The 25,939-nt window shown below is 26.2% G+C and overlaps 2 protein-coding genes and 1 long non-coding RNA gene across 6 annotated transcripts in view; 2 read left to right on the forward strand and 1 right to left on the reverse strand.

Annotated features, from left to right (window-relative positions):
- LOC126899874 (uncharacterized) overlaps positions 1-11,641 on the forward strand; it is a 145,139-nt gene extending 133,498 nt beyond the window's left edge. The window contains exons 6-8 of the mRNA XM_050675124.1: positions 6,090-6,429; positions 6,502-6,652; positions 11,095-11,641. Of these exons, the coding sequence (XP_050531081.1) occupies positions 6,090-6,429; positions 6,502-6,652; positions 11,095-11,127 (524 nt within the window). The 3' untranslated portion in view covers positions 11,128-11,641. The remainder of the gene's footprint in view (positions 1-6,089; positions 6,430-6,501; positions 6,653-11,094) is intronic.
- A 561-nt stretch (positions 11,642-12,202) lies between these two features.
- Positions 12,203-18,972, reverse strand: LOC126899865 (E3 ubiquitin-protein ligase COP1-like). Of its 2 annotated transcripts, XM_050675098.1 has the most exons (11): positions 18,670-18,963; positions 18,119-18,234; positions 14,588-14,751; positions 14,137-14,305; positions 13,831-13,933; positions 13,593-13,773; positions 13,385-13,531; positions 13,112-13,303; positions 12,784-12,933; positions 12,651-12,727; positions 12,203-12,583 (listed from the first exon to the last, which is right to left on the reverse strand). In XM_050675098.1, exons 1-11 carry the CDS (start codon positions 18,787-18,789, stop codon positions 12,428-12,430), a joined length of 1,575 nt encoding a protein of 524 aa, XP_050531055.1. In that variant the 5' UTR covers positions 18,790-18,963; the 3' UTR covers positions 12,203-12,427. The 2 variants fall into 2 exon arrangements, with proteins under 2 accessions (XP_050531055.1, XP_050531054.1); XM_050675097.1 differs by lacking the exons at positions 12,203-12,583; positions 12,651-12,727; positions 12,784-12,933; ... (4 more) ...; positions 14,137-14,305; positions 14,588-14,751 and adding an exon at positions 14,992-17,384 and having other exon boundaries at positions 18,670-18,972.
- Positions 18,973-21,042: 2,070 nt separating this feature from the next.
- Positions 21,043-24,579, forward strand: LOC126899879 (uncharacterized). 3 transcript variants are annotated; one of them, XR_007702732.1, is made up of 3 exons: positions 21,043-21,661; positions 23,565-24,415; positions 24,485-24,579. It is a non-coding gene; the product is annotated as an uncharacterized LOC126899879 (long non-coding RNA). The 3 variants fall into 3 exon arrangements; XR_007702733.1 differs by having other exon boundaries at positions 23,565-23,717; positions 24,485-24,577; XR_007702734.1 differs by lacking the exon at positions 24,485-24,579 and having other exon boundaries at positions 23,565-23,717; positions 23,873-24,444.
- Positions 24,580-25,939: the final 1,360 nt, after the last annotated feature.

The following is a 25,939-nucleotide window of genomic DNA, read 5'->3' on the forward strand; positions in this document are numbered from 1 at the left end:
AATTATTTGATGAATCTAGTAGTATACATACTATAAATAAATGTAATTGCATAGATTTTTTTCCATAAATATTTTTAAACAAAGAATAAAAGTTTTTCAAGTTCATTAAAAAAGTTTTGACATTTTTAATAATTTTTAAAATATTTATATGAAAAGTAATATTTTATAAAAATAGTTAAAACAACAAAGAATTTTATATTTTCCTATATTTTTTGTTTTTTATTTTCTATAATTCATCTTATGGCGTTATCCATATTTATTTATGTTTAAAAATCTATAAAATGAACAATATAGTAAATATTGAAAACATTTTTTATAAAGTAGAAATTTTCGGTTGGGTTTCTTATATCTATGGACACAATTTCTCAGTTTCTGATTGACTGACATTGTTCAACGAGACGTTAAATGATCAAAAATTGTATCTAGTTACACAATCAATTTTAACCTTTTTTTTTATAAAACAAACTACGTTAAACTATACGAGTAACTAAGTTAATTATAATTGGATCAAAAGTTATTGAATTTATAATATTCGTGACTCACCTATATGTTAAAGTCGTAATTAACCTTTTTACTTTTCTATTTAACATATTTCTCATATAAGAAATCATTTATTTTTATTATATATGGTTGTGTGTAATCTCTATTCTCAAGTACGCACAAGTACATAAGTAACCTTATACCCAATACTTTTTACTATATTTTCTTTTTGAATTTTAATAATAACATTCTGATGTAATATTTTTTTTGCAAAATACTTATCGTGCTCGGCGTACCCGGCTACTCTTACCGGAATCAGTGGCCTACTTATGATGACGACCTGAAGAAGCGCCTTCGGCACGTAAGGCTCGTAGGGCCCTAGGTCTGCACCCAAAGAAAAACCTCAATCAATTTTGATAGAGAAATTTTATCAAGGGTTTATGATAATGTTTTATTAATACGAACAAAATAATTATTCTTATGAATAATTATTGTTCAAGATAAGAAAAAAAATCATCATATTGATAAATATATCATGGATTCAATAGTAATGATATATTTATCAAATTGAACAATGAATTTATTATATAGATCGAGGTTTTTCTCTGGGTGTGGGGCGGAGCTCCAGCTAGGCAAAGTCTAGCAATAAATAATTTTCATAACATAATTGTTATTTAAAATAGGGTGGCTAGCGTTAAAAAACACCTGTATATTTTTTAATTTTTAAATTCATTTTAAAATATTTAATTTCGTTGCTCCAAGATTTTTATTTAAAAATGAACTATTTGGAATATTTTAAGGTTTATTTAAATTACTTTTGTCTTTATTATTATATATTAAATAATATGCTTGATAAAATATTATGCAAATGTACAATATTTTAATAATTAGGACAAATATTTATTTATTTTTGGTCACTGGTTTAGATCAATATTTCCAATCATATTCTTTTTGTAAATTTACTCGCTGAGGAGACCAACAAAAGTACAATTGAATAAAAGCATATTAGTGTACTAAACAAGCACTAGATTCGATGCCATGTAATCGAATTGACTAATTAAAAGATATTTATTTTTTATTTTCCGTGCTTGTTTAAGTACTACGCAAGTAAAAAAACAACTTTTTTTTATTTATTTAAAAAATATTAACAATTTTGGTTGCAAATTTTTTTTATTCAGACTTTCTGTTGTTTTTAAATAGGCGTGTGATGTGATCGATTTTATTTTTGCGTTGGCTGCCATATACAGGGTGGCCCACCACTCACTGACAACTTAAATAACTTTTGATCCAGTTAATATTTTTAGCTGATTTTTTTTTTAAATATTAGTTAGACGTTAGGTCCATAGCTATATCTCAATAATTAATTTTTTTACATTTTATTAAAAATATTAATTATTTTTAAATTTTAAATAAAATGTAAAAAAAAAATCTAAGATAGCTATTTTGTAGAGTAGAATTTAAGAAAAATTTTAGTAAAAAAATATCTTATTAATATTCAGTAGTAAATATTCTGTAGCGTTTTGAAGTTTGTGAAAATTTGAATTTTCATGTACTATTTTACGGTATTAAACATTGAAATACGTATTGAGAAAAGGACAGAAGAAAACGCTATCTTTTCAATATACTTTTGAATGAGAGTGATAAGTAATAATTGCCTTATCTAATTTCTTATCATGGTATTTATGCCAAGTTTGTAATGTATACACACTATCATCATATGTATACACAGTAATCATGAAAAGATAGCGTTTTCTTCTGTCCTTTTCTCAATACGTATTTCAATGTTTAATACCGTAAAATAGTACATGAAAATTCAAATTTTCACAAACTTCAAAACGCTACAGAATATTTACTACTGAATATTAATAAGATATTTTTTTACTAAAATTTTTCTTAAATTCTACTCTACAAAATAGCTATCTTAGATTTTTTTTTTACATTTTATTTAAAATTTAAAAATAATTAATATTTTTAATAAAATGTAAAAAAATTAATTATTGAGATATAGCTATAGACCTAACGTATAACTAATATTATAAAAAAAAAATCAACTAAAAATATTAACTAGATCAAAAGTTATTTAAGTTGTCAGTGAGTGGTGGGCCACTCTGTATACTAAATTTTATAAAAATTTTAAGCAAACTGGTATATTAGTACAATTGATAAAGACACATTTATTGAATGTAGTAACTTAGAATGATAATAATTCTAATTACCCATCGTAATCATATATCATAACAATAAATATTTGCATTAATTATTTTTAGAAACTTAGAATGACCTCAACTTACATTAAAAATTTTATTAAAAAATGGATAATTTTTTTTTTAAAAATCTTCTTAAATAAAATATAATATAATTAGTTTTTTAAATGTTTTAGCAGTTAAAAATAGTGTCTCATAAATAATGTATGGATGCTGCTATGAAAATAGAATCTGTGACGTCATGCTCTTATTTAATATCACCCTTAAGTTAACAACGAGCAATTTGAAAAAAAAATTTTCTATCAAAATGTGTCATTTTTTAAGTAAAAGTTATTTTTTTTATTGAGTTGTCCTTTAATATTTAAAAAGTATTAAAAATATGCCAGAAAAAATAAATTCAAAATGAATATTTGAACTTTTACTTTTTCTAACTCAAAATCTATAAATCTGTTGTAGCTATTTGATTATAAAAATACTTTCTATAAAAAAACTAACATTTATTTACACTACTAATACCTAAAAGATTCAAGCAACTAATAGGAATTTTTGTTCAACTGTTTTAAATAATTCTACTAAATCTAATATTTATTTTTATAACAGTTTTATAACAATATCGTTCATTAAATATTTATGTACAATATTATATTTTATGCATATTAAGATAATATAAAATACTTGAATTCTCTTTTTGTTCTAGAGATTCTCCCATAATTAGGTTTATATTATTTAATGAAATATTATACTGACTTAATAATTGTATCGATATATTTACAAAAAAAACAAATGTCATCTTAATTTCAAATTTAAGAAAACTATTGAAATACAGTAAATATTTGTAATGATAAACTCATTTTTAAATATTATAATATTTACTTTGTTGAAGTCAATAATTAAAATTTGACAATGGCACTTTTAATAACACTTAAAGTGCTATATATGATATAATTTTATATAGAGGATAGTGGTCGAATGGCGTCCCCTTAAGGAAAACTCTCAACAAAAATTATATAATTTTTCATTTATATTTATATACTTTTAATTCCTATTGATATAAATTAGAATTAAATATTGATATATATATATATATATATATACATATATATTAACTTGTCCATTACCAATATCTATTAATTTTAAGTAAAAATTATATTTGTGGGGTATTTTACATATGTTGATTTGCATTATCGTACAATTTAGTTGCAGCAAAAAGAATTTCAAATTTGTCTTTATAAAAATAAAATTGTTATACACAGATAGGTTAATAATATTTTATTTATGTTCTTGTCTCTTGATAAAAACTTATTATAACAATAGTATTTCTTTCACAAAAATATTATCACTTCAACTATAAAAAAATATAAAAACTGTGTTAATATTAAATAACATATTTTAAAATCAAATTATCATATCATAATTATATAAAATTTAACAAATTTAATAAGGATGTTCGAAAAATAATTTGCAGCAACAGTTAATAATAAATTCTGAGTGGAAGTTATTAACTCCAATATCACTTTTTCACGTTTAAATGCTTATATAATTTTATAACTATGAGTTATAAATATTTAATTACAACGAATAATTAAAATTACTTATATTTAATGACTGCTTAAAGTTTATAATTTAGTTAAACTAAATAAATATATTGATATTATTAGCTTAAATCCATCAAGCCGAATAATTAGATCAATAGGCTATTAAAATATAATTCACATATATAATTTTAATGACTAAGTGTATATCCAAAAATATACATTTAATAAATCTCGAAAAGGTTGTAACATTTGCTGCTATTGACTATAATTCATTAAGTTAATTCAAAGGCCAGATATCAAAGTGTACAATATTACTGGGTAATGCTGGGATGCGACTGTTTTTTTCTTATGTAGTACTATAGATACCATATATTCATCATGATGAATATATAAAACCTGCATTTTATTTACTCCAGTGAAAAAACCATAATAAAAACTATGACTTTTCCTATAAATTGATTCATGCATACAATTTATAAGTTTTATACCAATTTAAAAAACTAAAATATCAAATAATATAGAGTCGATCATAAAACACGCATATAATATACAATAAATGGAATTTAAATTTACAACGGTTTGATTGACGCTTAGAGATCAGAGGACAATATTGTGAAGTTATTAAAAATGCAATTTGTTATGCGCATATTCAGTATAAATTAAACTTTTTCTATCTTATATAATTTACCAATATTTTATTTATGCGTACCAAAAAAAAAAAAAAATTGGAATTATACCCTGCGTCTCTACACTATCCATGTGCTAGTTGACTGAACAAAAATTGAATATATTTGAGCTCTTTAAAAACCTAAACATAAGTCAACTGTTTCATGGTGGGTGAAATTCGCTGATAAGAGACATAGGTTCATCAAAACTTTATTTTGTATGCCTAAATGGCGGATTAGACGAATTGACTGCAGTTTTTACGACCACTCGGTAAGCAGTATTGCAATGGCCGTAAAAGTTTTTATTGCTGCTCGCACAACTTCTTGTAAGTTATCACCATTAAAATGTAGGTTAAAGGGTTTCTGACGATAAGTAAGGAAGAATCGAGAAATTACAACCACCTTAGAAAAAAACTTAAATTTCAGGCAAAATGTTAGTAAAAATCTTGCAATTACTAATAAACGAAGTATTAACATGTGAACATTTAAAACTTGTGTATTACTACATATTTTAAGAGTTCTTGACCTTTCATGACGTAAGAAAGCCTTCCTCTTAAGCTAACATTTTATTTAACGTAGTTTTTGATAATTTTTTGTTGTTTTCTAGTAAATCTATAAATTGTTCACTTCCCGTTTTTTTTTTTTTTTTTGGTTAAATTTTTAAAGTTTTATTGTAGATTTAAGTTGGTCTAACATTTTTTATTATAATTTTTTTTCTAGCAATCTATAGAATAAGTTCTGAAATTACTGCTTGAAGTATACAACTTACTTCTTATTACTTAGAAGTCTATCTGCTAATTTTGTTTGTTTGAAAAATTTCAGTACTCAAACTGAAGTAAAATCTATATTTATATAGTTATCACGGATGATGTGATTTTAAATAACAAAAATAAACTGACCGCACTGTTTGGATGTAAAAAAAACAAGATTGGGCAAAAATGAAGGGTAGCATTTAAATGTAAATAATACTTTTTTACAAAATTATGATGTGCTATACTTAAAAGTACTAGATAAATTGGAATCAATAAATTAAGAAATTCAGGAGACCAATTTGCGTTTTCACTTTTTATATTAGAGCAGTTGAATAGGTCGATACCTATAACATTTAGAATTCTGAATAAATAATAATAAACTTATTAAATTTTTATACTATGATCTATATAAAAACAGTGGAGGATAATTTATAACTATATTGATCTTTATAGGTTTGCTGGGACAAGATGAATCAAGTTCTATGGCTACAATGACAAAGAGTAGCTATAACTCGCCACAAATAACACATACTATTCTGCCATCATTGTCATCATCATCACACAGTCAGTTACCAAGTCAATCCAAGTCGCCAAAAACTTCTTCGTGGCCATCTAGTACTTGGATTTTGGAAGCGATGAAAAAAATGAAAAAAGCCAATGAAATTGATGTCTATGACTACAACGACGACAACAATGATGATGAAAACGATACTGATGAAGATGAAGGATTCATGACCACCACTATATATCCTACGAGGAAGCGATATAAAACTCAAACAGGACATATGTCCAGGTAAAAGTATTTCAATATACATATGTAATTAATCAAAGATTACTAAAGTATTAACTTATTATAAATACCTAGGTATCAATTTAAACGCGTTAACGGGTATGCGGACAATGACCGTATAAATGGTACTTATGTAGCTGTTTTTTCCATGTCAAATGACGATCTCAACAATAATCACATAGCTAAAGCTCAAAATAAACCACTTACAAGCAAAGAACACCAACTGGTAAAATATTACAATCATTTCATTACGATATGTTTTAATCTGATACATAACTTAATAATTGTGTAAAAAACATAATCTATTTATACTTAATTTTTTTAGCAAAAAAAAAATAATTGTGTAGGCATTATCTACTAAACCACATTGATAAATTTTATATTTAGTGTAAATTGTAATACTGTAAGAGCTCCTCAAGGACTTATTTAGAATTTTAGTTTATTTTTATTTACTTTGATTGACATTGCTCAACAAGACGTTAAACGATCAATAATTGTATCTAGTTACACAATCAATTTTAACCTTATTTTTTATAAAACAAACTGCGTTAAAGTATACGAGTAACTAAGTTAATTATAATTGGATCAAAAGTTATTGAATTTATAATATTCGTGACTCACCTATATATTAAAGTCGTAATTAACCTTTTTACTTTTCTATTTAACATATAAGAAATCATTTATTAGCTTCGATGCGAAGCTGAGAAGGTATTGGTTTTACTAATATGTGTTTTTTTTTTATTTTTATTTTTTTTTGTGTCTGTTACCACTTTTTCTCAGCTTTCACCGAACCGATTTCTTTCAATGATACGTCAAAAGATCACAAATCGTATCTAGTCGAAGACTTACCCTCAAAAATTGAAAAAAATTCCCTCGTTCCCCGTAAATGGGGGAAACCTCCGAAAAAATTACAAATTTAAAAATGGCTAATTTTCGAAATTTCTTCAATTTTTTTTACTAAAAACTGCCGTAACTTTTTTAAAAATGAACATATCAATATAATTCTTTTTTTTATAGATGCATGATGTCATTACCTATCATTTGTTATATTTTTTTTATAAATCTGACTTTTTACCTGCCCACAGGGGGGGATTTAAAATGACAACTTTTTTACAAAAAATTAATTTTTTCAACTTAACTTTTGAAAGTGTTCCGGAAGGTCTGACACTTTTATATATATCTTAAATTAAAGCTAATGTAATATACTTTATAATGGTAAAAAAAAAATTCGGACTTCATTTTGTCTTCACGGTGAAAATGGCTACCAAATGCTATTATTGTGTGAAAATTCTCAATTTTATTTTTTACATTTTTAACTTTATAATGCTATAACTTATTGAAAAGTGTATTGATCAATATAATTTTTTTATGGGAAATACTATTTTTTAATAATCCCTTTTTCATTCGACATACTTTATCTTAATCAGGATATTAATAAGGAACTAGCAGTTTATGAAGCTTTTGGAATAATCCACCAATTTTTTAAAATTAAACACTATCTAAAGATTTGCATCGAAGCGTTTTTTTTTGATAGTGATTTTAATCACTGTCAGATATCATTATACTTGATCCAAATATGTCACGTCACCACTGTGCCGCGACCACCCTGTGGTGGGTTTTTTTTTTTATTATATTTGGTTGTGTGTAATCTCTAATCTCAGGTACGCACTGGCACATTGAAATAAAAAATTTAAAATTCGATAACAACTTTTAGAATAGTATAACGAACGGCAAGTGAGATGTGGCCGAGAAATGTCTGTTGATAAATATTGTCAATCCCGCGCCTCAACTCTAGTCAAAATTTGATAAAATAGTATTGACTTTCGAAAATATAAATCAACATTTGTTGTCAATCAGTCATATTCTTATTTAGATAATTTTTTATTTTATAAAATAATTAAATATTTGTGTTACCATTAAAAAAATAAAATTGACACCCTTTTAAAGTACAAGTGATGAATTGAAAAATAATAACTAATAAATCAAGAATATATGAAACTAAAAAATCCAGCACAGGGGGGTCGCGGCATAGTGGTGACGTGACAAAGTTGGATCAAGTATAATGATATCTGACAATGATTAAAATCACTATAAAAAAAAAACGCTTCGATGCAAATCTTTAGATAGTGTTTAATTTTAAAAAATTGGTGTATTATTCCAAAAGCTACATGATCTGCTAGTTCCTTATTAATATCCTAATTAAAATATAGTATGTCAAATGAAAAAGAGATTATTAAAAAAAATTATTTCTCATAAAAAATTGTATTGATCCATATATTTTTCAAAAATTTATAGCATTTTACAGTAAAAAATGTAAATTATAAAATCGAGAGTTTTCACACAAAAATAGCATTTGGTAGCCGTTTTCACCATGAAGACAAGTCCAGAGGTCAAATTTTTTTTTTTCAAATTAAAGTATATTACATTAGCTTTAATTTAAGATATATATAAAAGTGTCAGACCTTCCGGAACACTTTCAAAAGTTAAGTTGAAAAAGTTCTACTTTCTATATGCATTTTTTATATTTGAAGCCCCCCCATATATAGGGAAATAGTCTGATTTAAAAAAAAAGTATATCCAATGAAAGATGTATATAAATACTACTTCTCATGAAAAAATTGTATTGATCCATACATTTTTTAAAAAGTTATAGCACTTTAAAGTAAAAAATGTAAATTATAAAATCGAAAATTTTCACACAAAAATAGCATTCGGTAGCCGTTTTCACCATGAAGACAAGTCCAGAGGTCAAATTTTTTTTTTTCAAATTAAAGTATATTACATTAGCTTTAATTTAAGATATATATAAAAGTGTCAGACCTTCCGGAACATTTTCAAAAGTTAAGTTGAAAAAGTAAATTTTTTGTGAAAAAGTTGTCATTTTAAAACCCCCCCTGTGGGCAAATAAAGGGTGAAATTTACAAAAAAAAAATACCAAATGATAGGTAATGACATCAAGCATCTATAAAAAAAAAAAATTATATCAATACAGTTCATTTTTGAAAAAGTTACGGTAGTTTTTAGTAAAAAAAATTTTTAAAAATTTCGAAAATTAGCCATTTTTAAATTTGTAATTTTTTTGGAGGTTTCCCCCATTTACGGGGAATGAGGGAAATTTTTTCAATTTAAGGGTAATGTCTTCAACTAGATACGATTTGTGATCTTTTGACGTATCGTTGAAAGAAATCCGTTCGGTGTGAGCTGAGAAAAAGTGGTAACAGACACAAAAAAAAATCATAGTAAAACCAATACCTTCTCAGCTTCGCATCGAAGCTAAAAATGCATATAGAAAATAGAACTTTTTCAACTTAACTTTTGAAAGTGTTCCGGAAGGTCTGACACTTTTATATATATCTTAAATTAAAGGTAATGAAATATACTTTATTATGGAAAAAAAAAATTTGACCTCTGGACTTGTCTTCGTGGTGAAAATTAAACATCAAAGTTAATAAAAAATTACGATTTTTGGAAAATAATTTTTTTTTATATTTTTAACTTAATAATGCTATAACTTTTCGGAAAATGTATGGATCACTAAATTTTTTTTTTTATAAATGCTTGATGTCTTTACCTATCATTTGGCATATAATTTTTGTAAATCTGACACTTAATCTGTCCACAGGGGGGGATTTAAAATGACAACATTTTCAACTTAACTTTTAAAAATGTTCCGGAAGGTCTGACACTTTTATATATATCTTAAATTAAAGCTAATGTAATATACTTTATTTAAAAAAAAAAATTTGACCTCTGTAAATGTCTTCACGGTGAAAATGGCTACCGAATGCTATTTTCGTGTGAAAATTCTCGATTTTATTTTTTACATTTTTAACATTATAATGTTATAACTTATTGAAAAGTGTATGGATCAACACAATTTTTTTATGATAAATAATATTTTTTAATAATCCCTTTTTCATTCGACATACTTTATCTTAATCAGGATAATAATAAGAAACTAGCAGATCATGTTATTTTTTAGAATAATTCACCAATATTTTAAAATTAAACACTATCTAAAGATTTGAATCAAAGCGTTTTTTTTTTATAGTGATTTTAATCATTGTCAGATATCATTATACTTGATCCAACTATGTCACGTCACCATTCTGCCGCGACCCCCCTGTGCTGGGTTTTTTTTTCTCTATATACGAACTAAGCCTACAGTTTAGTTATGATATCCCTATAACGTTGACACTACAATCATTGGGTAGACCTGTAACTATAACTGTTGAAATAGCTACCGCACAAATTGACCGGCTGGTCAAACACTTTATTCTTAAGGCTTTCTCTGTCTCCGACTACTTTATTTCCTCTCACCTGTTGTTTCCGCGTACATCCGAGATGGGGCAACCCGCCTAAGTTTTGTTCAGGACTTCTTATATTTTTTGACAAAATTTTATATCGGCCGAACTAACGCAATCTCATTTTTGTTGCCTCAAGTTGCCTCTTACGACTGGTTAATGGGATGTGGAAGTATTCTTATCCCCTTCCATAGGGAATGAATGAAAATATATAAGTTTGGAATAAAATACTTTGGTATAATTTAGTTTACAATTAAAATTATTTAATTTAAAATAAATAATGAAAATGAGTCCAAAAAGTTATTCAACAAAATATTTTAAACGTTAAATTAAATAATAAACTAAATTGTATTTTTGTTTTTAGGTAAGACAGAAGAAACCAAAACCGGATGAGTAAAATAAATTTATATTTTAAAAGGTCATTTCATTGTTACTATCATCAAACCAGAAGAAAACATTTTATAACGCGATTGATCAAATATTTTTAAATATAACGCATTTTTATTAAATTATTTATGTTATAATATTTTAAAATTATTAAGTATTATAGAACCAAATTGATCAATATAAGTTATCATGTACGTTATTTTGACTAAGGTATATGGTTGTCAAACTTTGTGGCTATTTTCTAGAAGATAATGTGTTAATTTTATGATTTTTTATCATGATATTAAATTTTAAAATTTGTGGGTAAATAATAAGGTTCATGAGTTTAATATTATTAAACATAAATCAATTTTTTGGTTGTTCATATCAAAAGACTTAAATTCATTAACTTTTATGAGTTTCGCAAACTTTTTTCTTTCAAAAATATCAATAAAATTGAAAATAAGCTTTGAAAAAAGCCACATAATTTAATTCGGTATCTATAATTACTACTTTTTAGGTATGATTGTTATATTATTACATCATAGGTATAAATTATTATAAATATTGAAGTAAAATTAAGCGTGTATAAATTTTTAAAAATAAAATTTAATTTTACGATATATTGTTTTTATATTTATTCATTTAACTATAATTTATTTATGGATTAGGTCTCAACAAACCAATTACAAATATAGAGTAATAAAACTATTCAAAATAAATCAAAAAGCAAATATTTCTTTCCTTTATTTTTCAAGACAAGTAAATCTAATTAAAATTTTTAAATTTTATATATGTTTGTAGTATAAAAATAATAATTGTATAACTAATATTAGACTAAATTATTTTAAGAGTAATGAGAATTTGCAGTACATACATGGTTGATTTTATTTTTTCTTCCTTTAAAGTTTCATTATTAGAAAAATGGCCAATTTTTTAATTATAAAATTTTTTATTATAGGTTTTAAAATCCATACATATTATTTTGAAATATGGTATTTAAAAAATTTATATAAAAATATAAAAAATTATTTTTAAAATATAAAATGTTGAGACCTAAAAAACAGAATTTCTTAAATATTACTTGAACTTATAATCATAGAATATTGTTCACTGGAATATTTATTTTTATTTCCATATTCTACTTTTATTTAAACTTAGAATTTAAATAATAACAAAAACTACAATTTTTAAAATTTTTTTGTTCAAATGTTTATAATTTGGTAAGAAATATTTAATTAAAATTAACTAACATTTATACATTTTATGTAAATCTACTATTTGAAATATTGAGGTATAAGGTAATAAATGAAAAACAATAATAATTAACTTTACTCTGTTTTTTTAGAAATATCTAAAATTAGCTGCACTAACGCTCTTGTAGGTTTTCCAGACATGCCACTAGATATGTATGGACTATCTTTTCCATCAGTTTTCATTACACCAGCAATATCCATGTGTACCCATTCACCGGGTGGTGCAAATTCCTTTATATAATAAATAATTAAATAAATGAATAACATATCATACTAATCATGATGATAGCTGAATTACTTTTAAGAATGCAGCAGCAGTGCAAGCACCCCCTCCTTTTCCTTTGCCAATATTATCCAAGTCAAAACCAGTGTAACCTAAAAAAATTTGTTTTGTAACATGTATTAGAGTATTAAATATTTTTAAACTTTACCTTTAATTAAATTAGAATAGTAACTCCATAAGGGAAATCTCCACATTCTGTCACCAGTGTAATAACCAGCTGATTTAACATCATTCCAGACATTATCAGTTTTACTAAATACTCCTGTTGCAGCACCTCCTATTGCTACCATCATAGCACCTAACATATTATTTTTTTACATTAATTTATAATAATCGGTGAATTTTTTCATTTACCCTTTCTCAAATTACTTTAAAGAATCACAACTGATTATTCAAATTTTAATAATAAGTTAATTTTACAAATAAAATGTTGGGGAAATAACTTATAGTAATAATTATTGAGTAAATTATATTACCTGTTAATGTAGCTAAATCTAATGTAACCTTAGGTTCAAAGGTAGCAGCATAGCAGAGTGCATCTGCTAAAATTAATCTACCTTCAGCATCAGTATTATCTACTTGTATAGATTTTCCATTCATAGCAACAATTACATCTCCAGGTTTCAGTGCATTGCTACTTGGTAAATTCTCACATAAAGGAGTTAAACCTAAAAAATAAATATAAAACTGCATATTATCAATAAATTGTTTTAATAAAAAAAAATGTATAATCAAACATTTTAATTTACCAATAACATTAATAGGAACTTTCAATTCTGCAATCGCAGATATAGCAGCTACAACATTAGCTGCACCCATCATATCAGCTCGCATTTCACCCATAGACAATGATGGTTTAATAGATATGCCTCCACTATCAAAAGTTACACCTTTTCCTAAAAATAATTGCAGTTTTTATTTATTTTTGTAGCTATTCAAAAGTAATTTTAAATTTACCAACTAGTACAATAGGTTTTTGATTTTTACAACCTCCTGAATAGTTAATTTCTAAAAAAGCTAAAGGTTCATTACTACCTTTGGCTACATTTAGTAACCCTCCCATTTTTTTTTCTTCAGCCCATTGTTTGTCATGGACTACTACATTTACACCTTGCTTTCCCAGAACTTCTTGAACCTCCTAAACATATATTAAATATGTGAGTTCATAATACATTTATTACAGTATAAGGCTTACATTTGAGAATAAAGTTGGAGTCATATAATTAGCAGCAGATTCAGCTAGTTTTCTTGACCAATTTTGGGCTGTGGATTTTGCAACACCACAAAACCATTCATTCCTAGTTTTTTTTGGAAAAATTTTTTCATCATTTAATTAAAAAGTAAAAGTATAAAATCTGTAAGATTTGTTACTATATTGACTTATATTTATAATTAAGATTGAAAATTGTCATATTATTGTATTTATTTCACTGACATTATGATGCAATAATAAATAAAATTGAAAAACAAATATTTATTAGTATTATAGTAATGAACCAACTTTTCAGAATTTTCAAATAATGAAATTTTTGGTGTTGGGTCTTGTTTTTTCTTATATTCTTGGAATTTCCATGTTCCTAGTATTGCACCTTCAGCAGCACTTTCTGAGTCGCCCATTTCTGATACATCAATATCATAAATACCACAGTCCATTAGGCTGCGAGAACCAACTAAATAAATTGAAAATTTTTTAAAACTTGTTTATTTATGTTATTAATATTTTGAATGGAACCATGGCTTAATTCACACTAAGATATTATTTATTTATAGGTTTATTTTTAAAAATAAATAATATTTGTTTTATAACTTTGAGTAGGTTAACAATACAATTACACTGGTTGAGATGAAGTATAGTTTTTCAGAATACTTTTATACCTAATGAAAATTAGTCATTTGAAATAATTAAACCACTGTTTTGCTTAACACTTTATTCAATGATATATTATTATTACTTGCTGTTGCATCACGAATATTCTGTTTTTTAACATCAACTCCATCATCTAAATTGTTACTATCTATTTCTTCTTTACCAATACCAACTAATGCAATGGTTCCATACTTATTATTTGCATTATAAAACAATCTGGATTTTCCTTTTTTCAAAAAACCATTTCCACTAAAACAGTGCATGCAATTAAATATTTTAATTAAGATATTTAATTAATATATGTATATATATACATATCACACATTAAATAAATGGTTATAATATATTTATTTATTTGAAGTAAATAGTATTTTACTGAACTCACAGTTAAATATTTAAAATCTGTATTTGATCTCACTTATAATACTGAAAGAGTTATGTAACATACGTGAAAAGTAAATAAAAAAAACTGTAAATCATACAATAGTATAATTTATTTTCAATTGCATTATTTAATTACAGTAATATTTAACAAGAAACTTCTTATAATTCAAAAGCAATTCTAATTTATAAACTCTTGAGTTTATAAATGTCTAGGAAAAACAAATAGGAATTTTCCAATAATTTCGAGGTCAGGGAAGCACATAGTTACTGTAACATTTGATATTTAACTAACTCTTAATAGTAAAATATAATAACATAATAATAATATACAGAGTTTATACATCTACACTTAATATTATAATAAAAAATATAACACAAATATCACACCAGTTTAAATAATATTGCATACAAAAAGAATTACACTTACATTGATTACAACTAGAAAAAAAATATTGTAAAAATTGAACTATTATGAAAATCTACAAAATTAATCAATATTAAAAAAATTAAATCAATTCTAATACTTTAATTATTCCTTGACTATTAGCAGCCATAATTATGTTAGATGTTTGACGCCAACACACAGCAGAAACAAACTCATTAACATCATCATCTTTTCTTTTATCTTTTACTTCTTCAGCTTCACTTGATAAAATTGATGTGGATGGTTCAAACTTAAATGTAAACAGTCTCTTTTGCAATCCTTTATAGTACACATATAGAGAGTTGTTTTCTGAACCACAAGCTATATAATCACCATCTGTGGCTAAACCGACAAAATTTTTTTCATTAGTGTGACCTACAAATGAACGAAGACAACCTTCTGCTGCATCATCAACATTCCACAATTTTAATTGGCTGTCAGTTGAAGCAGAAACCATCTCTCTACCATTTAGGAACTTAACATATGATACCGCTTTTTTATGTCCTTTAAATGTAGCTAATGCACGTTTTGGATGCCGTAAATCATAATAATGAACACAATGATCAGCTGAGCCAAATGCTAGGTGCGATGAGCTATCTGGATTAAATTTAACACAACAAACATTTGCTTTTGCTTCAAGACAAGCAACAGATCGATCTTGATTCAATGTCCATAACTTTACTCGTGCATCATCTGATCCAGAAGCCATGAGACCAGCATCAGCTTTATTGAAGTCTACACTCCAACATCGTTTTTCATGTTCTCTGAATACTCTTGTTCGTTGGCCAGTACCTGCATCCCAAATAGAAACTGCACCTTCATAGTCACTACTAGCTATGGTATTTTTTCGAAATGAATTCCAACTAATACATGATATTTTTGATGCAGACACCATTTCTACACAAGGATAATGAATATCTACAGCGTCACGCAAAACACAATCATAATCAAAAACCTTAATTCGTTTTGTGACACCAGCTATAGCAAAATACTCATCATCTTTATCAAATTCAATACTTGAAACTATTGTAGAATTATTAAACATGTCAGTACCATAATTTAATGTGGCTATAGGTCTCAAAGAGTTATATCGAGAAAATTTGACTAAGTTTTCTCGAAATGCATCTAGACTGTTATCAGGGTCTTCTTCAATATTAACTGGTTCTACATTAATGTTGATTGGTTCTGCTAATGTTTTACCAAATACTAATTCTTTTGCTCTGAGAGAAAAATAACAATCAACAAAATCATCAAAGTGGGTACACATTCTTCGACGTTGAATATTACCACAGCCACCAGTATTTAAACTACTAATTAAATTCTCGTTTTGAAAATGATTTTTATCATTTGATTTTGAAGACTCTAAATCTGGTGTTGAAGATCTTTTAGCTTCCCAATCTTTTAATAATTTTTCAACAACTTCAACATCTCTTTTAACAATTTCTACTTGACGACCAATACGCTTCATTTGAGTTTCTTTTTCACAAAGCAACTTTTCTAAAAATTCATGAAGTAGCCGATTTTGAGCAAGAGCTGATTCTGCTTCAAGTTTTCGTTTTCGTTTAGTCAAAAGCTCTAACATAGCATCAACATCAGTGAGAGTTAATTTTTTTGATTCTGCAGTAACAAAACCTCGAAGACCAGAAACAATACCAGTTTTACACGAATCCATCTTACGGCGTGGATTTTGTAATTTAAATTTAGTCACTAACTTATCAAGAGCAAAATTAGGGAATACATCTCTAAGACCTCCTGATAAGTTATGACCACATTTTGGGCAAGTTGTCTTTGATTCTAGTGATGTAGATATACAGCTGTAGCAAAAAGAATGACCACATTTTGTGATATGTGCCTCATCAACTAGCTCATAACAAATGGGACAGCAATAATCTGAAGCAATTTTAGTAGAAGAATACTCATTTGAAGCAGATGACGCTAGATGTTGCCGTTTGACAGGGCGTGTAATTGGATTCTGTTCTTCAGTCATATCAGACATATCTTAACACATGTATGTTTGTGCTTACTTTTTATAAATATACTTCTTTACTTTTAAAACATTTTATTTTGTTGAAAACTGAAACAATAAGAAATAAAACCAGCAGTGAATTTTTTTGTTCTATTTAAATTTAATTGTGTAAAAATTATCCACTAAACTAAAATGTGTACTAATTAAAAAATAATACATTTTTTTAAAATTATGGACAAAAATATAGAAGAAAATTTCAAACTCTATAAAATAATAGTAAGAAAAATAATGCTAATAAATTTATCTCTTACTATTTCAGTCTATTCAACATAAAGAAATTACTTTTAAAGATTTTAGGAAAAAATTTTATGTAATTATTTATAAACAATTCAAAGGTTTTTTTTACAAAGTTTTTTCATTGTATCATTAAAAAGTAAAAATTAAAATGAATAGTTTTAGGTTCAGCTGATTCAAAATATATGAAACCATGAATCATTATATTATTTCATTATCATGTATTTGAACCTATTTTATTTATCACACCACTGATATTTTAGTACATATTTTTTTGAAGAATAGATGATAAAATAATAGGCATACCTGTTTTTACAGAATGTTCATTGAAGAAAAAAAAAGCACCTAAGCTCATTTAATATAACAAGACTTCAACTGATAATTAAATTAAAAATAACAGTAAAATAAAGTAGTATAAACTAAATTATTTGAGAAAAATAAAACTGAAAGCAAACTAAAAGAAGTATTAATAAATGATATTTATAGAAAATGATGAAATTATTAATTACTAATCACCCACAATTAACAGTAAATTAACTATAACTTACATTTTTAAGGCTTTAACAATGACATTGTTACTTTCTTGATTGATTTTTTCAGCTGATGGTGTCAGTTTTATGTTTTTACCCTCGTCATCTACATAAACACCAATAACAACACCTTTCTAAAATTAAAAATTTGAAATAAATATGGGTGAAACATATTTTTGCAGTCAAATTATTTTATTCAAATATAAGTTTAATGAGTTATAGATACCTAAATATTTTTATATTGTCAACTAGTTTAAAATATTGTTTTTATTCTGGATATACAAATAAGTGATAGACAGTAGAATTTCATTATATCAATTCCTACATTTATTCAGTTTATTTATCAAAACTATGATCTACATAAAATTTTACACTAAAAAGTGGAGTGACTTAAATTAAGCTAACTGATATTAGAACAATGTTTATTAAAATGATCTAGAAAGGCACAATATGTATAATGTACTAAAATAATATCTAAGCGAACATTCATGGAATTTTATTACAAACTACTTACAAAATGTTTAATAAAAGCCTGTATAAGTTTGCATAATATTAAAACTACATATTACCTTATAACTGTTGGTGGAACACTGACGACAGTTATAGTCGATGGCAATTCTAAGAAGAGGATTTCTTAGGTGTGTCAAAAACTGTGTAGAACGATAAGTATACATTGTGCTTAATGCCATGAAACGCACATCCGAACAAATGTCGGTTGGCGAAAGTAATAATTTATAATAGTTTTAAAATATAGACGACGAAAAAATAATTTTATTTTTAAGAAAAATTAATTCAAAAATGTGCATTAAAAACGCTTTAAAGTAACGTACGATTTTTTTGTTAGCTAACAAACTGATGGATGTTATCATTTATTCGATTATCACTTATCATGTGGTTAAAAACTTGTACCAGATTTGTCGCATACCTTTTAGAGCTACCAGTAGTTAGTAATATTATCTCTAGATAGCTGTAGTTAAATTTCACATGCTATTGACACGTCCTAAAAAATTGACTTACTTCGGAATTTTTCAGTGGACGCTTTAATACTTTTGATTTAAACATCATTAATTGTTTTATAGATACTAGAGATCATTCCGGACCAACAAAAAAGGCTCAATTCTATCCATACATTACAGAATTTTTTCAGTGCATATTTGCATCATAATTTTCAGTTTTTAAAAACTTACAAATTCACTTTATGAATGAAAAATCTTATTTTTTTCATAAAAATGTATAGCTTAAAATATTTAAAAAATGTTAAAGAGAAATGAAGTAAGTTTTTACTAGAGTAGAAAAAGTCGTTTGGATTTAAATGAAGGTTACTGTTGGGTAGTGGAGGGAATTTTCGTTCCTTTACTGGAATTGTTCCTTTCGGTACAGTTACTTAAAAGTAACGATTCCAAAGTACTCAGTACACTGGTACTTTTACTTTTTTGTAATTGAGTACCTTCATTGCGACCCGTCACCAAAACCAAACCAGTATTTATTCATCATATAAACAGTCGTATCTACGCGGTACATTAGTAGATACAGCACCAATTTTAAATCCCTGAATACGCCTATGCCATTTACTCATCAGGTAATATTTTAAAAGGCGCGAATGAATGCTTTTCAGAAAATGTTTAAATAAGAATTTTTTTTTAGCAATATATATATACAGAATTATTGATAGGCATAATATTAAATTTTAATGAAAAAAATAGATACCTTCCCACAGAATAAATAAATAACCGTATTTTTTAGACACGTACAGAATAATATAACATTACTTAAAATTCACCTTGACTATTATTTCCTTATTTTAATCAGATATTTTTATTATTTATGCACCATTAAACTTATTAATGTATGATATATAATATTATACTGTAATAGATACAATATTAATCGTTCAGTGATATATCAGAATATATTTTACTATATACGTATTTGTTTATATATACAAATATATTTGTATAATCGACTAGACAAATGAAAAATAAAGTATACCTAATTCCAATTATTTGGGCCTAGCAAATATGAAGTATAATCAATCATAACAGTTTAAATTATCATATTATTAACCAATATGTTTAATAACATACTGTTTTTTTTTTAAATTATATATTTCAAGATTAAAAATATCTTCAAAACAATATTTATTTAAAAAAATATTTTCAATCTCTTCTTAAAATTTTAAATCATTTATAGCATTATAATTTCGTTAAATTATTTAACTACATAAAAAACCTCTTCTAAAATTATATTGTTAATCAAAAATTACTACTTAAAAACAGTAACATCTCTGAATTTTTAACTATAAGTCTTTTACGCCTTTTAGTTATTGTATTTCCCACTTTAGAAAATGTCCGTTCGCACGGGACAGAAATTGAAGGAACACATAATCTCAACAATAGAAGATTAAATAAGTTAGGAAACATCATTTTCCTCTCATTCCACCATAACAAAGGATCCGACTTTCTTTCTATTATAGGCTCATTTAAATACCTATCTAACGGCTACGGCTTCAGTTTCACTTTGACTATTATCGTTCGTGTGGTACTGTTGTTCTATATCTGTTTAATGTATTTCTTTCTGTTGCTTTGACAAAATAAATCCAACTACTCGTTGTACAATCTTGTCATAAGTACGTTGATATGTAAAATGATTAACAAAACCTTTTTTTTTTAACGCGGATCTAAAAGAGCAGCTTCGGTAAGAACTGGCTTATCTTCAATACCTTGAAATTTTTTTTCGGTTTTGGTGATAATTTTGGCAAGCATTGTATGAATTACTTCGGGTAATTTAATATCATTAAATTTATCTTTAATATGAGACAATAATACACTTGTTAAAATTAATACTTTGGATATTGATACACTTCTTTCACTACTCAATTCAATAGTAATTTCTTTAAAGGGTTTAAAAATATCACAATAGTATTGCATTATATCACAGTCTTCATAAGATACCCGAGTAGCATTATTTTGGTTCACGGTCGGTTCAAGCGACCCACGAGTGCTGGGAGAGTTCTATGTTCAATAATGAACCGTGTAATTTTTTATAAGTTCCAGGAAAGTTCAGCGTTCAATAAATAACCGAACAATTTTTAGTAAGTGCTGGGACCGTTCAATGTTCAAAATAATTGTACGGATTCATCAAAGTTCTTTCATTATAATGAAAGAATCGTTGTAACGGTTATAGCCATTCAAATAGTTTTATTCACTTATATTGTTATTAAACATATTATCCCTTGATTAGTACATTAATAAAAAAAACTTTAAAATAATAGTTATAAATTATTTTCATTGAGACTATAGCGCAAATTTAACATACGAACTTTTGGCGGAATAACCAGACGTGTCAGTAACCGTTGACCAACAGCTTTAGTTCGCGCGATTTTTATTTGTTATTTAATTTTTACTGTGACATTTTTTCAAATTATCAACGATCGTTTTACTCTCTTTACAAATTATGTTTTGAGACATTCGCCATTTTCACAGCGACTAGATAACTTGTCAAGACTGCTCTTTATCCCTGTTCACTCTCACATATATATTTAACTGAAAAGTTCAATAAAATGTAAGTACATTTAATTTAAATTTAGGACTAAAATAATAAATAGTTATTTTAATTAATTTTAATAATAGCATATATTATTTTTTTAAAAGATAATCATACATTTTAGTAACTACATTTATTGTAATTGTAATAGATACAAGTGGTAAATTATATATTAAATTTTCACATTTTGTATTATGATTAATTATAATTATAATGCAAAATTATTTATTTTAATAAAGTACTATCGTTAGTTATGTTGTTATGAAGTTATTAACAGATACCTCAAGATTTTCCATGAGCTTAAAATGTTTTTAATCATATATCATTGTCGTTATCATCATATCCTAAGCCTTTATCCCAACTATTTGGGGTCAGCTCTAGCTTATTTTAGATCTTCTTATTTATTGATACATGTAATACAAATTACTTCTGTATTTTAATATTTAAAATGGTGCATTTTATATATTTCTCAAAATTCTATACATTGAAATACCATCTCTTAAAAAACTGTTGATTTTTAATGAAAATCCCTCTATTGTACTACTCAATAATTTAAATTTATCNCGCAAATGGCTACCATATTGAAAAATATACTATTTTTGTATGATAATTATGGGTTTTGTATTTTATTTTAATAGAAGTTGATGTTGCTTTTGCAATTATCCATCAATTTTTTAAAATTAAACACTATCTACAGATTTGCATCGAAGCGTTTCTTATGATAGTGATTTTAATCACTGTCAGATTAAATCTATACTGGACCCTACTATGCAATGTCTCCACTATGCCGCGACCCCACTGTGCTACCGTTTTTTTTTTTTAAATTATATATTTCAAGATTAAAAATATCTTCAAAACAATATTTATTTAAAAAAATATTTTCAATCTCTTCTTAAAATTTTAAATCATTTATAGCATTATAATTTCGTTAAATTATTTAACTACATAAAAAACCTCTTCTAAAATTATATTGTTAATCAAAAATGACTACTTAAAAACAGTAACATCTCTGAATTTTTAACTATAAGTCTTTTACGCCTTTTAGTTATTGTATTTCCCACTTTAGAAAATGTCCGTTCGCACGGGACAGAAATTGAAGGAACACATAATCTCAACAATAGAAGATTAAATAAGTTAGGAAACATCATTTTCCTCTCATTCCACCATAACAAAGGATCCGACTTTCTTTCTATTATAGGCTCATTTAAATACCTATCTAACGGCTACGGCTTCAGTTTCACTTTGACTATTATCGTTCGTGTGGTACTGTTGTTCTATATCTGTTTAATGTATTTCTTTCTGTTGCTTTGACAAAATAAATCCAACTACTCGTTGTACAATCTTGTCATAAGTACGTTGATATGTAAAATGATTAACAAAACCTTTTTTTTTTAACGCGGATCTAAAAGAGCAGCTTTGGTAAGAACTGGCTTATCTTCAATACCTTGAAATTTTTTTTCGGTTTTGGTGATAATTTTGGCAAGCATTGTATGAATTACTTCGGGTAATTTAATATCATTAAATTTATCTTTAATATGAGACAATAATACACTTGTTAAAATTAATACTTTGGATATTGACACACTTCTTTCACTACTCAATTCAATAGTAATTTCTTAAAAATATCACAATAGTATTGCATTATATCACAGTCTTCATAAGATATATTCTCAATATAACCTAAAATTGCTACTGTAGATATTATTGATTCTTTCATTCGAATACATCTCTCAAACATATCGTACGTAAAATTCCTCCTCGTCGTTATGTCTAGAATGAGTTTAACCCATTTGTTTTTGCATATTTTTTAATTTACTGTAAGCCTGAGAACTACGTTTAAAATGTTCAACGACGCNAATATATATATATATATAATTTAATTTATTATAATTGATGAGTTATTGTTTTTTTTTCTTTCCAGAAAAATGTTTTGTTGCTTAAAGTGGGTACCATTAAAAGTTTCAGTGCATATACGAGAACAGCATTTGATTTTTGTATGACAAGAGAAATGGCCGCAAATTTTAGTTTTTGTGACAACACCAAACAAGCTTTTAATAAGCTTCACATTTTTTAGGTAATTCGTGGTATGAACATTAAACTGTAATAAAAATGCAAATTGAATATGTTAATATATTGGTAGCGCCTTAGTAAATCAAACTAAGTCTGGAAGACTAATTTTGAAACTACAAAGAAAAAATAACTTTTTAATTTATACTACATTTTTCATAGAAAAACTTGAATGATTTTGGGGTGTCGTGTGTACAGATCATGCTATGTTGGTTAAAATGCTGTCATTGAAGAAGCCATAAGGTTTCAAACAATATAAAGATTGTTGGTGTAAATCCCAAACAGACTTACTTCTTTTTATTACAGAGAAAAAATACTGGTTATATCATAGTATAATTAGTATTTTTATTCTTTTCTAAATAGCAGTTAAAAAATCATTGTATAAAAAGAAATGAAGATGATGCTACAACCTGTATACAGGAGTGATCCTAGTAGTAAATTTTATGGGGGTGTGAAGTGAATATTGCCGACAAAGTACTTTCATGGATACAAAATTCTACAAATTATTTTAAAAATGCCGTCTTATGATTTTAATAAACTTTGGGGTTCCCCACACTCTTCTATGAAATAGTCCCTTCTATACAACATGTTTTGCCTGTGCTCCGTCCATCTGTTGTATAGATATACTACATGTTCAATAAATAAAGAAAAACAAGCCAATTGTTACGAATAATGGGAACCCTTATCCTTAATTTTTGAATCCTTGTATGTTCTATACAAATATATTTACTAGTTATTATATGTACTAATGTTTGTTTATTTTTTATTTTTTAGATGCTATGTCTGGCTAAATTATAATACCTGAACACGAAAGAACATTTAACAAAATAATAGCTAATATTTTAAAGCATTCTGGTAATAAAGCATCATAGCAATAAAATCCTTTTTTTTTTTTATTATTCAATCAACATTTCATTTTTTTGTAAATGACTTTTAAAATTTATTTACTTAGATTATTTCACTGTTTTTTTTTTATTAATAAGTAAAAACAAAATATAGCATTTTAGGTATCAAAATAAAAACAGTAAAAAAAAACATGGTAATCTTATGCCATCTTATTGTATAAGTTCACCCCATGTTAAAATCCGTATTCAAATCTCATTTTGAACCGTGCTGTGAACGGGTTTTGAACTGAGTTCAGCACCGTNCCGTGAACGGGTTTTGAACCGAGTTCAGCACCGTTGTTACTATATTAAATGAACCCGGTATGAACTCGAATTGCTACTCGGCGGGATATAATATATCAAAGAATTGTCCTACACATACAAGTTTATATTCTTTTATTAATCGACCACTTTCTTTGTCTAAAGAATAACTTATAGACGAGCAATAAGGGATAATGNGAATAACTTATAGACGAGCAATAAGGGATAATGGTTGCAAAAGAATTTCAACCATTAAGCCTCGTTGAAAATATTGAATTTCAAAAATTAATTAATTTATTGAACCCTATTTATAAATTACCTTCACGTAAAACTTTATCTAAATCAATTTTGCCACAATTATACGCAAAAGCTAAAGAAAAAGTTAAAACGAATTTAATTAATTCGCAATATATTGCATTTACAACTGATAGGTGAACATCCCTTAATAATGACAGTTTTGTTGCATTAACTATTCATTATATTGACAAAAATGAATGCACTTTAAAGTCTTTTTTACTAGGGTGTTATTATTTTGAAAAATCGCATACGGCAAATAATTTGTCAATATTTTTAAATAATTGTTTGAAAGAATGGGAAATAACTGAAAAAGTTAATATAGTAGTAAGTGACAGCGCCGCTAATATTACAACTGCCATAAATATGAATAAAAATTGGTGTCATATACCTTGCTTAGCTCATAGTATTAATACTATTGCCCAAAGCGGATTAGATGCAATACAAATTGTCCATAAAAAAGTTTAACGCGTCGTTGAACATTTTAAACGTAGTTCTCAGGCTTACAGTAAATTAAAAAATATGCAAAAACAAATGGGTTAAACTCATTCTAGACATAACGACGAGGAGGAATTTTACGTATGATATGTTTGAGAGATGTATTCGAATGAAAGAATCAATAATATCTACAGTAGCAATTTTAGGTAATATTGAGAATATACCCGAGTAGCAATTCGAGTTCATACTGGGTTCATTTAATATAGTAACAACGGTGCTGAACTCAGTTCAAAACCCGTTCACAGCACGGTTCAAAATGAGATTTGAATACGGATTTTAACATGGGGTGAAC

Source organism: Daktulosphaira vitifoliae, unplaced genomic scaffold (genome assembly GCF_025091365.1).
Source record: "Daktulosphaira vitifoliae isolate Bord-2020 unplaced genomic scaffold, ASM2509136v1 Scaffold_2, whole genome shotgun sequence".
NCBI lineage: Eukaryota > Metazoa > Arthropoda > Insecta > Hemiptera > Phylloxeridae > Daktulosphaira > Daktulosphaira vitifoliae.

What these genes read in the sequence shown, in the direction of transcription:
- LOC126899865 (XM_050675097.1), bottom strand. Translation starts at nt 17,306, where the DNA reads ATGTCTGATATGACTGAAGAACAGAATCCAATTACACGCCCTGTCAAA.